Here is a 12,729-nt window from a genome sequence, read left to right on the forward strand (position 1 = left end):
AGAAAAAGTTTTGAGATTTTCAATGGTTGGTTTTCTAGAAGGGGTTTACAATTTTGCTGACGTCGAAACAAGCAATAAACACACCCCTTCTTTCTCTCTCCTTTGAATAAACAAAATATGAAAGTGAATTAATAAACGCGTTTTTTAATGAAGAAGGATTGTCGGTTTATATTAATTAAAGAATGGACCATAAATAAAGGAAAAATAAAAAACGTTAATTGCCCATATCCCCCCTCCCCACGAAATGGTTCCCTCTTTACTACTATACCATATTTGCTTATTACCATTGCCTCCTGCCTTTCTTGAACCAGTCTTGGTCCACTCTTTCCTTTCCTTGACGTTTCTTTTTTTCTTTTACTTGTTTCTTCATCACCCTTTTCTTCACCAAATACATTTTCAGGAAAAAAAAGGGAGAAACTTTGTTCATTTGTAAATAGGTTGAGGAAATACTACAGAGAGATGCCTGAATGGGTTCAAATAACGGTAGCAGCAGTGGGCGTCGGAATCCTTTTGATGCTTTTGGTTGTGTTTATACTTCGGTGTTGTTACCGTAAAGATAATATTGACGACAACAGGGCTGTTGTTGGGACTGGAAATTTGCAAGACGGGATTTCTAGACTTCACCAGCCGAGTCTGCATCATCATCACGTTGATTTAGATATCAAGAGAAGAGGGAATTACTATGTTTTCCGACGTGGGGTTTCGGCAAAGCCTTTGTTTAATTGGGCTGATCATCCATCTCTCATCACCGATGCAGTTGAAAACGGATGGTCTCGTTTTGGCTTCACAAAATACACGTCGTCTCCATCTACGAGGTCTAGCCTGTTGGGATTATGTGCAGCTGGTGACTATGGAAGAGGGAACGATGTAGAGGTGAACTGGGAAGTATGCCAAGGATCGGCAGATTTCATGCAGAAGATTAGGCTAAATTCCGGGTCAAAGAAAGGGACTTTAAGCCATCATTCTATGGAGGCAGCATCTGTTATTAGAACAGCTTTGCCTTTGCCAGGGCCTTCTTTGGGGAACTCTGCCTTCCCTCAAGAGGCCTATTTCGAGATCACGATTTTATACTGTCCTGGAGATAATCGTGAGTCAAGCGGCAAACTAAGCGAAGGTGAGAAGACAAAACTCATCCAAGAAAACTCGAACTCGAAAGCAAGTTCAGAATCTTTGGTCCATGCTATCGGAAGTCATGATTTTAACACGATTGACGAATTAAAGCTTGCTACTATAGATGGTGGGAAAGGTGAAGCAGTAATGTTATCAGTGGGACTAACTGCAGGAGACTCTCTTCCTTTGAAGCTTCCTGGTAGTTATCCAGGATCCATTGGTTTCAATTCGGATGGTTCTGTCTATCTAGATGGTAACTCAATTTTTTAATTTTCAATACATTTTATACATGAGAAATCCATTTTTTTATAAAGATTAATGGCGATTAAACACACTCCATTTACAGATAAAATAGTAGCTCAGAAGCTAGCCTTTGTGTTTATCAATAGAAAGAAAACTGGCAACTCTCCACCAATGAACAAATCTCTCAACTAAAAGGTCTCCAAAATTAGCCTGACCCTGAAGTAGTTGAGAGAAAGGCCCACTCTGCCACATTGTCATCATATATGTATAGAGAAGTATTATTTTATTATTTAGGCTAAAGACCACTTAATTAGTTAATGGTGTCACCCTTCACTGTATCTTGAGTAGGTGTAAACTATTAGCCCCAAAAGATGCATCATTTTCCTCTAATTTATTGCTGTATTATCTGTAACTACAAAACATTAGGCTAAGCAGTTCAACTTTCTTAGTCACATGCCACTTCTTCATTAAGCTTTTATTATTATTACTATTTTTTAATTTTGATTTCTGATGAGCACCTGAACTGAACTGATGCAATTTTTTCTAATATTCCAGGGATTAAACTAGTGTTTGAATCAGAGAAAGAAGAGTGGGGGAAAATAGAGAAGGTGATAGGTTGCGGGTTCGATCCTAGGCAAAAGAAAGTGTATTTCACATTAGATTCGGAGCTGGTACGTGTGATAAATTGCAAGACTGAGGAATTTGGATCACCCCTTTATCCAACTCTTGCTGCAAACGACGATGTTCTGGTCCTTGTTAATTTCGGACAAAGTGCCTTCGCATATGGCCCCGCAAATGGACAACGGACACCAAATCCATGCTTCATTGGCCCTCTCGTAAACTCCCCTGCCGCTGCTCTCGGCTATGAAGACAGCAAAGAACTGTTTTCGATGGGAAGAATTGATTCCCAATGGTTTAACAGAAGCACAACAAAAGGCAGCCACAACAATGGAATTAACTACTATTCAACGTCGGAATTCGATGAGGAATCTGAGGCCGATTTATTCGAAATCATCTTGGACAGTAATGGAAGATCCCCCAACTCGGTTTTGTAGCCTACAAGACTGACAATTTTGTTTCTCTCCAAGTTGTCTGGTTTTGGCGTTGAATCAAAGGTTTCTCGTGAGAGTGACATCGTTTGCCATTGGAAGGATTAGAGTTTCAATAGGAGGTTGATTTATTTTAACTTGAATGGTTGAACCTCTGCAATATTTTTAGCAGCTTGTTCATCTTCGAAAATACAGATACATGAAACTATATGAGAAATTGAGTGCCGAAAATAATTTTAAAAATTTACAATGTTGACTGACAATTGGGCTTATGCAATGTATATTGCCTTCTCAACTATATGTAATTTACACTGTATAGAATCAAATAACACTTGATCCTTTCTTAACGGTTTTGCCTTTTGGTTTAGACAAAAAAAACCTAACGTACGCTATCGTTTAACAGTTGAATTATCAAAATCAAGACCACCAGGAAAAAAGTCAAAAGAAGAACAAAGATAGAAAAAGGGAAGGAAGAAAACAAAGAAATACCCTGTAATAGAAAAGACAAAAAGGTGAGATGCCAAATGCCAAATCTTAGTCACCATTCAATATGCTTAAAAAAAAGGGTGGGGGGATGTTGAATATATATTTGTCAATGGATTGGATTCAGCAACAAAAACAAGTGTCGACAGTCGCGTCAAGTTTTTGTTGGTGAAGGGGTCAATTTTCTAGATTAGATGCTTCCCAATACGATCGTTGGAAATGCTTCTAACTTGATGCTCCCAATCGCAAAATTCCCAAATCCTAACAAAATTAGTGTTAGATAAAATTTCATGCAATTTTAATATTATGATGTATATAAATGGTTGGTAATCGAACAAAAACTTGGTGTGAAGGATTGCACATCAATTACGGTCCTTCACAAAGTCATGGAATCCTCAAATAGACAATAATATCAACAAGTTGAGAAAAGTCTGCACATAAAAAAGAGTTAACAACATCAAAGGTTGCTTGGTGGAGAATGTCAAAACACACCATTCACACTATCATTGTTTGAAAATTAAGTCTAAGCCAGCAATATTTGGCTGCTGAATATTTTATGTATTTAGACTTAAACAGGTTGAAACAAAGCAAAGGAACTTTAGATTAAAATTTGGAACGCTGCACGTTTTACTGCTTTCTTCTAGAACTTGAAATGTAAGACCATGGTCAATGAATTTTATGTTGGAATTGTCATAGTAAAAAGAATCGTGCTACAGAATTTTTAGATAAAAATACTAAAATAAAAATTAATGTGTTTGACTTGGGATACATATCTATAAGCATAATATTTGCCACGGACATGAATTGAAGGAAATATACTGGGGTTGACTTGAATGATAGGACTAGGATTAAGGGACCGACTATCTTTATGATTAACTTGATTCATGGGACACACTCATAATATATTGAATTCCTTTTCTGACCCATAAAAAAAAAAAAGAGCAATTAATACATAAATCAAGCAAAATTTGCATCAGCTCAATTCTACTTATTGCCTCTTTTATATTTCCTTGCTTCTACCGTGCCTTTTTTCATATTAGACACTAATCTATAAATATAAACAAATAAACATTAGAAAAAGTGGACGAAGCTCTTATATAAGATTAAACCAAGTACAATTGTCATTCTCAAAATTGGGTGCATCAAGCTCCTGTTAGATCAAATACAAAGGCTGAAAAGGTGTGGCTCAGGATCAAAGTCGAGGGGCATTTGCTTATTATAAAAGCAAACAATTGCCATTTAAAATATGGAAGACATTTTCAGCTAGGATTTGTTAGGTAGAAAAGCATGGATCTAATTTCAAAAACGTAATGCATACATCACACTGTCTGTAAATTAAGCATAGCCTGGATTGTCGATAAAATTATAGGTAACAAAAGTGAAGTCGAAAAAGTAATATGAGTTATAACAGTTCAATCAGATCTAGCATATAACTAGAGAGACGGTGGATATTGCAGGACTTGCTGTTGAACTCTTTCCCGGTACAAATCTGGGTTCTGTATTAGCCTAGGTAGCAGGTCAGTACAACGAAAACAAAACAATATAACATGCTACCAACAGCAACAGAAATGATTAAAGGGTAAACTTTTGTTGTTTTTTTTCCTTTAAAGGGTGATGCTACTTACAGATACGTAAAGCCGATATCCCTCTGTTTGTGCATAGTCGCTAGCATTAGGTTGATCAAGCAAATCTTGAATGCCCACAAGGATTTGCGTCACTGTAATGGAGGGTCTCCACCCCTTGGGAGGAAGACAAGGTTTTGCTTTAGCAAAATAACATGCATTTTAAATCAAAGGTTGGCGTGAAGCTACTTACACGGCGCTCGCTGAGGATAGATAAGCACACATTTCCTGAAGGATAAACATTAGGGTGGAAGAAACCATTTGGAAACTTGCATATAGGGGGTTTGCTAGGGTAGTCCTCACTGAAGTTGATAGTAAGAGGAAAGTAGCCACCTTCCCAATCAGTCTGAAAAGTTCAAAAAAAAAAAAAAAAAAGAAAAGAAAAAGAAAAAAGGAACATGAATGGACTATATATAAGCTGTTAATGGATAAAAGAGCAGTTTAAAAGTTAACTTGATGAGATTTTGTCTTTTGGAAACAGTGAGTTGTTCTACTAAATAAACTATGATAAAAATGTTGAAAAGTAAACAAGAGAATCCATTAGTGCAAAATATTTAACTACTTTCAAGCCATGTAAATTCTCTTTCAATGGTTCTTAGTTAAGTTGAAGCATCAAGTTATTCCTCAGTAGCTGAATCGAATGTATTGGCTAGTCTTCCAGTGCAGAATATACATGTTTTAATGCATAAAGCGATTAAAACCACACAACCCTTGATCAAGAAGGAAAAAAGAAGAAGAAAACGGGGCAGAAATTATTTATACTAAGATTTACACTACGTGTGCTTCAATCAGATATTTGAACATTGTGATTAACTAATAAACGATCATATCAATTTCAGTTCAAATAAATCGCAGGCTTACATACAACATAAGAAAACAAAACGTCAAAAGCCAACAATCGAAAAGTTCAAAGGTCCAAACTTTGCTTAATAGAAAAGAGAGAGAATTTTATAGTTTAAAAAGTAAAGACTGACCCCTACTTTGCCGGGGATAACACAATGCCAAACCAACAAATTAACAGACCCATCTGGCGCTGACATAGGCTTAGCCACAAAACCCTTCAGAATCACCACCAACAAAAAAAAAAAACTATAATATAGGGGGGAAAAGAAAGAGTGAAAGCGACAATATAGAACAAAAAAAAAAAGAGTGGCAGAAGAGAATAATGTTTATACATGGGGATGATTTTTGCGCCAGGCTTTTCGTTCCTCCGCAAGACGGCTACGCGCGATACCGTCGGACATGATTTTTTTTTTTTTTGGCGGGGGGGGGGGTGCGATTGTTACTTTGTTTCTTTGTGTTACTTGAGACTTTTAAGAAGATCTGCGTCTTGTCCAGCAATCTATCTCTATAGTCTATACAAATTTTTGTTGGATGTAGACATTGGACTGAATTTGGTCTTTTAAAGCTGACTTGTGAGTTGTGACCCTCTATTTCCCAAACCGACCTCAAATGTCACGGGACCCTTTTTTGTTTAAGGTAATTAATACGAAAAAATATAAATTATGATGTAAGTTATAATATTTGTATTGGCAGGGTTTTAGATTTAATTAACGATTAATAATAATTTTTTCGGTACAATCATAATTTTTTATACAATTATCAATTAACGGTGTTCAAATGATTAATTGGATCAAATTAATTAAAATTTTAATCTTTTAATCATTGAAAGTCGAAAATTTTTCAATAAAAATTAATTGAATCAAAATATCGAATTAACTAAATTTTTATATTTTTTTGTTAAAAGAAATATAAAACATATAAAAATAAATTGACAATGTTTATTTGACCGAATTAATCGAATTAGTAATAACCTAATACATATAATATATAAAATCATTTATTAAGTTCAGTTAATTCAATTAATTATCCAAATTGAACTGAATTAATCATTAATCAAAATTCTAAAAGGATTTTAACTCACCTCCAACCGAACTAAACCAGTTAATCGATCGATTAACCGAATTAAATTGATTCGATGGATTAATTTAATTTTAACCGAAGTTTAAATCCCTTACTATTAATAATAATTTAATATGCTTGTAGGTACCAGGTTTGAGTGAAAAATACATTAAAATCCAAGTGACATTTTAGCTTTCCCTTTAATTTGATAATGCTCGGTTTGTCCTATCTCGAATTCTCGCTATTTTAAATTTTATATAAAATAATTAATATATTAGGTTAAGAAATGTTATAATGAGTATAGCTATAATTTATAAAATATTAAATTAATAATAGTAAAATTATATTTTGACTCTAAAAATATTAAAAAATAATTTAATCATTTAAAATTATAAATATATAGACTATTAAAATGTTAAAATTAAAATAAATATTGAAATTATATTTTTACTATGTAAAACTACAATTTAATTCTGCTAAAAAAGTTTCTGACTTTGCCCCTATATAATGCGATACAAAATTTCAATTTTGTGCGATTTATAAATGAAAATTTGATTTTATTCAAATTCAATAAATCACTAACATCATTTTATGTTAATATATTGCATACATGAACAATTATATTGATTCAATGTGAAAATAAATGTATGTATTTATTTAAACATTTACAAATATAGTAAAATCAAAATTTTATGTATGCATTAGACCAAAATTGATGTATAATTTTGATATTTATTTTTTAAAAATTGTAATTTAAAAACATAGCCATACACAAATTATAGGACGGGGTAATAATTCTAGGCGGGCTTGACCTGTATAAAATTTTGTAAAGCATAGACGGCCGATCTCCTGTTTCCCAGCCGAGGGTGTAATTGCTTTAAGGGCCCGTTTTAGCCGGGCCTTATGGAACAACCCAATCTTTATTTATTTTCCGCTATGTTTTTCCGAGAAAATAATAATTTTGATAAACATAAAAGGATAATTTAGATTCATTCAATTCCAACTTTTTGGATAATTGACAGATGAAAGAATGCTAAAAGTTTGGAGTTAATGGATAAGCATGATCCCTTTTCTACTAGACAAATCAAAACTTATTTCCCAATTAAATCATTGTAGTAACATTATTATCAATATTTTCATTGTAAAAAGCTGTTTAGTTGAACCCAACTCATTTTCAAGCCCAAGAAAAGAAAAACACTGAGAGATGAATAGAAAAGATAAGAGATAAAATAGGGCTGGCCCTCAATCTGGCTGGAAAAACTGTCTACTTTGTAATGAGTCTTGGCAGAGCCAATCATCAATGCATTTGATTGTGATTTATGACTAGATATTAACAAATGGAGCATCTTTCTGAAGATGAATATACCCCTCCAGAGGCCCAAAACCCCACAATCTAATTGCAAAACATTGAAGGCATGCATGCGCATGATGAAGGCCAAGACCCTGCACATGTTTCTGTCTCCAACACATTGAAAATAATAAAAACGAAAACAAAAAAGCTTTTTAATTTCATCATCAAAGTGTTTTTACAATACTAGAGCACAACAAAGATCTTTAGCATTAGTTTTGGTGTTTTATTAGGGACAAAATCATGATGGAGTGGACAAGAAAAACCAAAAAAAGATAAGAAAAGAAACACACAATTTAGATTTGATTATTGGCTTTCTGGTTGACACTAGTGTCTTGACTGTAATAATTATGCCCTCAAGAATCATAACTTTTCTATGAAACCTTAGATCATGTTAAAAGTGTACTTGGAATATTTAAAACCTAGTGCACTGATTAGCAAAAAAAAAAAAAAACTAAGTGATTAGACAGTAGGAGGATAGTCCAAATTAGGTTAATGACTGTGTTAATGATTCTAGTTCATAAAGGGTAAAGATTTATAGAGTTTGGTTGTGAGAATGATAGGATGAAAGGAGACAGAAAGATTGGTGCTTAGATAAAAAAAAAAGAAAAAGAAAAGGAAAATATAAAGTAAAAGCTTGAGAATAATTTTTTAGTGATGTAAAGGAGGTGGGAGCATGTGATGCAAAGCTCCACATGGGGTAGAATGAAAAGAAATTAAAAAGAAAAAAAAAAAAGTTGGTGCTGGAGACTGGAGAAGGGTGGGACTTGGAAGGGTGGGAATATTAATTAAAGAATAATGAATGCTATCTGCACAATTGCAGCTATCTAGCTAAGCATTCCTGAAATTAATTATTAAATAATGAAGTTTTTTTTTTTTTTCAAAGGATAAACATATGTGAGAACTTACATAGTTGGAAGCAGATTGGAAGGACCAATTGGTACCGATTCTATTATTTATAAATGTAATCATTCATTATATTATTATAAGTAGAATAAAGGCAAAGAAGAAAACAAATGCAAGATTTGTGTCCTTTTTGGATGTTGCTGGTGTTCATTGGTTGTATGAGATTTCCTCTACCTGCAAGATGGGGAACAAAACTTTTTGGTTTTGATATATAATTCTTAGGATCATCTCTTCCTTAACTGTTACTTCGCTCGCAAGAGTTTGGTTTGGATCCCCTCTTGCCCTTCAAACTAAATCTTTAAAAGGTGTCCTCATTTCAAGATGGATTCTCCAATGGTTTCAGGAAAACTATATCTCTGCGGTCTTCTCAAGAAGTACTATATATACGACCATGTCTTGTACCCTATGGACCATTTGGAAAGCAAGAAACAACCTCATCTTCAGAGGCTCCAATCCATCCCTTTGAAGGCAATAAATAAGCTTAGAGGTGACTCAAACAATTCTCAACTCTTTCTCAAACAACACCCCGCCCTTTCTTAATGAAAGAACTATGACCACCTCCCTGGTGTTTACCTCCACCCCACTTCAATGGTCCCTCACCCTTTGCATTATAAAAAACAGGCTGAATAACCTTATTGGAGGAGTTGCTATGGCTCATACCTCTAAGGGATCGCAAATCATAAATGTGCACAGCTTCAGAACCGGCAACAATTTACTTGTTTGCTCTCTTACTCTTCAAATACTTTGGTATTAAACACTACAGGTTGGTTATTCAAATGGAGGAACATCATCATAGGACGCTCCAAACTTGAGTGGAAACTACAACGTGCCTTTGAAGACATCAAACTCCTCCAAGAGATCAAGATTGTGTTACAACCATCACGCAATTATCACGTGGAGAAAGAAACTTCCTATTAGGCTAGAACTTCTTCAAAAACTCTTATTAGTTTTACGTGGCATTAATTTTGTGTTCTTATCTTGCACCAAAAAAAAAAAAACTATCTTTGCGGGAGGAATTCGTGTATTGTTCAAACAATTGTACGTGTGCATCACTCGATTTTCAGCATAAGTGCTAAACCTACGTAAGTGTATAAGTCTACAATGGATAATGTACCAAGTGTCCAATCACCAATGAACGGTTGTTACATATATGTGTATTCAGCTAGCTTGTGATCAGCTTATGACAAGACATACAAAAGTGCGATAGCAACACAACATACGTACAGAGGAAAACCTAAAAATAATTGGTCGGATATTAAAACATATAAACCATCTAGAAGTAGAAACTGTTCCAATCATATTGGCTTGTTCCAAGATATTGCCCTTTTTTTATAGTTAAGATGTTAAATTATTAGTATTCATAACTGCATTTTTTGAACCCTTTTCAAGGTTGGTAAGATGGGGTTATCGATTTAAAATATAGGGGGAAAAAATCTCAAAGAGTAACAGCAAGTTTTACTCAATGTCACGCCATTTTTTTTTATGATAAAATAAGTAAGCACTAAGCACCCAACAAAAGGGGACAAAAAAGAAGTGGGGTTTGCTTTAGTTGCTTGGTATGTGTCCAATCTAAACGGTCGAATTGGAAAAAGAAAAGAAAAAAAAAATCCAGCGATATGGTGAGTTAGGTTGAGGAAAAGGAAACTTGGGGTTAGGGTTTTTGCATCAGCTTTTGATATTGGGAGTGCTGTTTTTCCCTGGGTCATTCCTTGTAAATGAAGGTGTTCGACATGTGCCTCAAAGAATTGGTTCGATGACAAGTTTGCTTTAACTTACAGTCTACCGCATCAATAAAAAGGCAAGCAAGCAAAGCGAACTGGTATGTGTTTGTTTTCTGTTTTGAACTAATGATAATAATTTGTCTCAGTTGTTAAGCCTTAGCTAAATGCCATTTGTTATAACCTAATCTTATAAAATTAAAAGTCCAACTACAACTAAATAGGTTCATTTGAACACCCTTTTGATAGAAATTCATTGTCAAACCACTTTTCTTTTGCCAGCAAAACTGATGGGAAATGTTCCTTCAACTGGATTAGTTTGTGCCTAGTTATTCATGTATCTTTTGGGATGTCATAATTTAAAAAGATTTCAACTTCTAAATAATCAATTTTCAAAATTAATTATCTTATGAGAAACTGAATTAAACATTGAAATAAGAATAAATATATTGTCGACATGAATTTTCAGCTAAGGCCCACAAAAGGAGGACTGCGCAGTAGCACGCTACCTTTGGGATGGTGGGGAAATCTTATCAGTCCCTTATCAATTGCCTTATTTTGCATACACATTTTATGAAGCAAGCACTTACAACAGTAAAACAGGGGAAATTATTACAGCAACACTTTCGTTATTGGGTATAAACACAGGGGCGAAGCCGGGGGCTGGCATGGGCCCCGGCCCCTCTAAGATATAAATTTATTCTTTTTGGCTCCTAAAAATTTTTAAAAATTTTAAATTAGTAAAGGTAAAATTTCACTTTGACCTTCTTAAAATTATAAAAATTTGATTTAATCCTTTACAAATTATAAAGGTATAAACTATAAAAAATTAAAATTTTATTCGGCCCCCCCTAAATATTTATTCTGGCTTCGCCCTTGTATAAACACCAACCCTTTCTCAACTTGATGGGAAGAACCCTTTTCTTTTTTTAATTTTTTGTAAAGAACCCGTTATAGATAATCCTTTAAATTCATAGTACTCCAACTTGAAATTTGTAAATAAAGAAGTAGCCAAGAATGCATGCCTTGCAAGGGGAACCTTTCAATCCAAACGTTGCTGTCAACCTAATTATATAAGCCCCTTAATTTTGACGTTATATTGGTATTGTTGACAACACTTGTTTATCTACAAATTTGTGAAATATAATTATTAATTAGGCAGTGCCTTTAATTATTTAACGACTCAGCGATGTAACAACCACCGGCATTTGGTGTGGTACTGTATGTACCGTTTTAAACTAGGACGGCTTCAGCTCGCCAAAGACGCCCAACAGTAATGACATATACCTTCTAATTAAGCCCTACAAATCAAAGGGGTGATGGACTTTTTGTTTGTGTCCTTTCGTTTTCAAACATTGGTTATTAGGAATAAAAAGCTAATTTCTGGTTGTTTTGTTGTGTTAATGATGTTTCACTCTAATTTGGTAGCTCAGAAGGTATACGTATTATACACGAAACAAGAAATATAATTAAAATAATGAATACTTATATATTTTAAAATTTATGTTAATATGAAAAGAAAAAAAAAAAGAACCAAGAGTTTCACCATGATTTAAGTTTTGACTTTTAATTTGAAGTTCCTTTTCATATACATAATGCTAATTAATTATATAGATTGATAGATAGAAACTCAATTTAGCTGAATATTCTAAATCATGTCTAAATTTAACATAAATTTAGTTTCATAACTATCCATGAGGGACTAATATGTCTAAATTTAACATTAAAAAATAAAAATCATTTCCTTTTGTAAGATTTTATTATATTAGGATTTTGGAAGATTTTTTAAAATCCACAGTTAAAATAAAGAGAGAAAAAGAAATACCAATTAACCATTAATTAATCGGTTTCAATAGAAAAGGAGAAAAATAACGGATTTAACAAGTTTTAAGTCACTAGCACAATTTCCTAGTTTATGAAATAATTTGATTAAATGGTTATAGTTTTTTCATTTATGTCTTTTAACTTCAATCTTTAAATTAAAATGGATTACACCACAATAAAATTTCAACTTAGATGTTACCTTTAAAAAAAAACCCAAAATATGGTGGCATCTAAATAAAGATCTCTTTATTAGTAAAATTATGAGATCATTTTAAATCAACGATTGAAATTAAAATAAAAATATATATCAATCAATTGTTGATCATACCACATAGAATTTACATTGAAAATTTTGGGTTTGTCTTTTAACCAATTTAATTTATTTTAGCATTAAAGAAATGAATAAATTAATATCTAGAAAAACAATATATTCTATAATTGATTTAAATGTTCTAGGTTATTGATAAAATTTTCTAATATATGATGTGACTTAATTAAATAATTACAGTCTCTTCATTTTATTT

The 12,729-nt window shown here is 33.2% G+C and overlaps 2 protein-coding genes across 5 annotated transcripts; one reads left to right on the forward strand and one right to left on the reverse strand.

Moving 5' to 3' along the window:
* Window positions 1-201: 201 nt before the first annotated feature.
* LOC108450736 (uncharacterized) lies at window positions 202-2,749 on the forward strand. The gene is made up of 2 exons (XM_017748487.2): window positions 202-1,363; window positions 1,909-2,749. Exons 1-2 carry the CDS (start codon window positions 460-462, stop codon window positions 2,406-2,408), a joined length of 1,404 nt encoding a protein of 467 aa, XP_017603976.1. The 5' UTR covers window positions 202-459; the 3' UTR covers window positions 2,409-2,749.
* Window positions 2,750-4,154: 1,405 nt separating this feature from the next.
* On the reverse strand, window positions 4,155-5,883 carry LOC108452370 (SUMO-conjugating enzyme SCE1-like). 4 transcript variants are annotated; one of them, XM_017750149.2, is made up of 5 exons: window positions 5,683-5,883; window positions 5,482-5,565; window positions 4,701-4,853; window positions 4,511-4,624; window positions 4,155-4,381 (listed from the first exon to the last, which is right to left on the reverse strand). In XM_017750149.2, the coding sequence occupies exons 1-5, from the start codon at window positions 5,749-5,751 to the stop codon at window positions 4,319-4,321; spliced, it is 483 nt and encodes a 160-aa protein (XP_017605638.1). In that variant the 5' UTR covers window positions 5,752-5,883; the 3' UTR covers window positions 4,155-4,318. The 4 variants fall into 4 exon arrangements, with proteins under 4 accessions (XP_017605638.1, XP_052884859.1, XP_017605637.1 ...); XM_053028899.1 differs by having other exon boundaries at window positions 4,155-4,391; window positions 5,488-5,565; window positions 5,683-5,770; XM_017750148.2 differs by having other exon boundaries at window positions 4,155-4,391; window positions 5,683-5,770.
* Between the last annotated feature and the right edge of the window lie 6,846 nt (window positions 5,884-12,729).

This window comes from Gossypium arboreum, chromosome 5 (assembly GCF_025698485.1).
Source record: "Gossypium arboreum isolate Shixiya-1 chromosome 5, ASM2569848v2, whole genome shotgun sequence".
In the NCBI taxonomy this organism is placed as follows: domain Eukaryota; kingdom Viridiplantae; phylum Streptophyta; class Magnoliopsida; order Malvales; family Malvaceae; genus Gossypium; species Gossypium arboreum.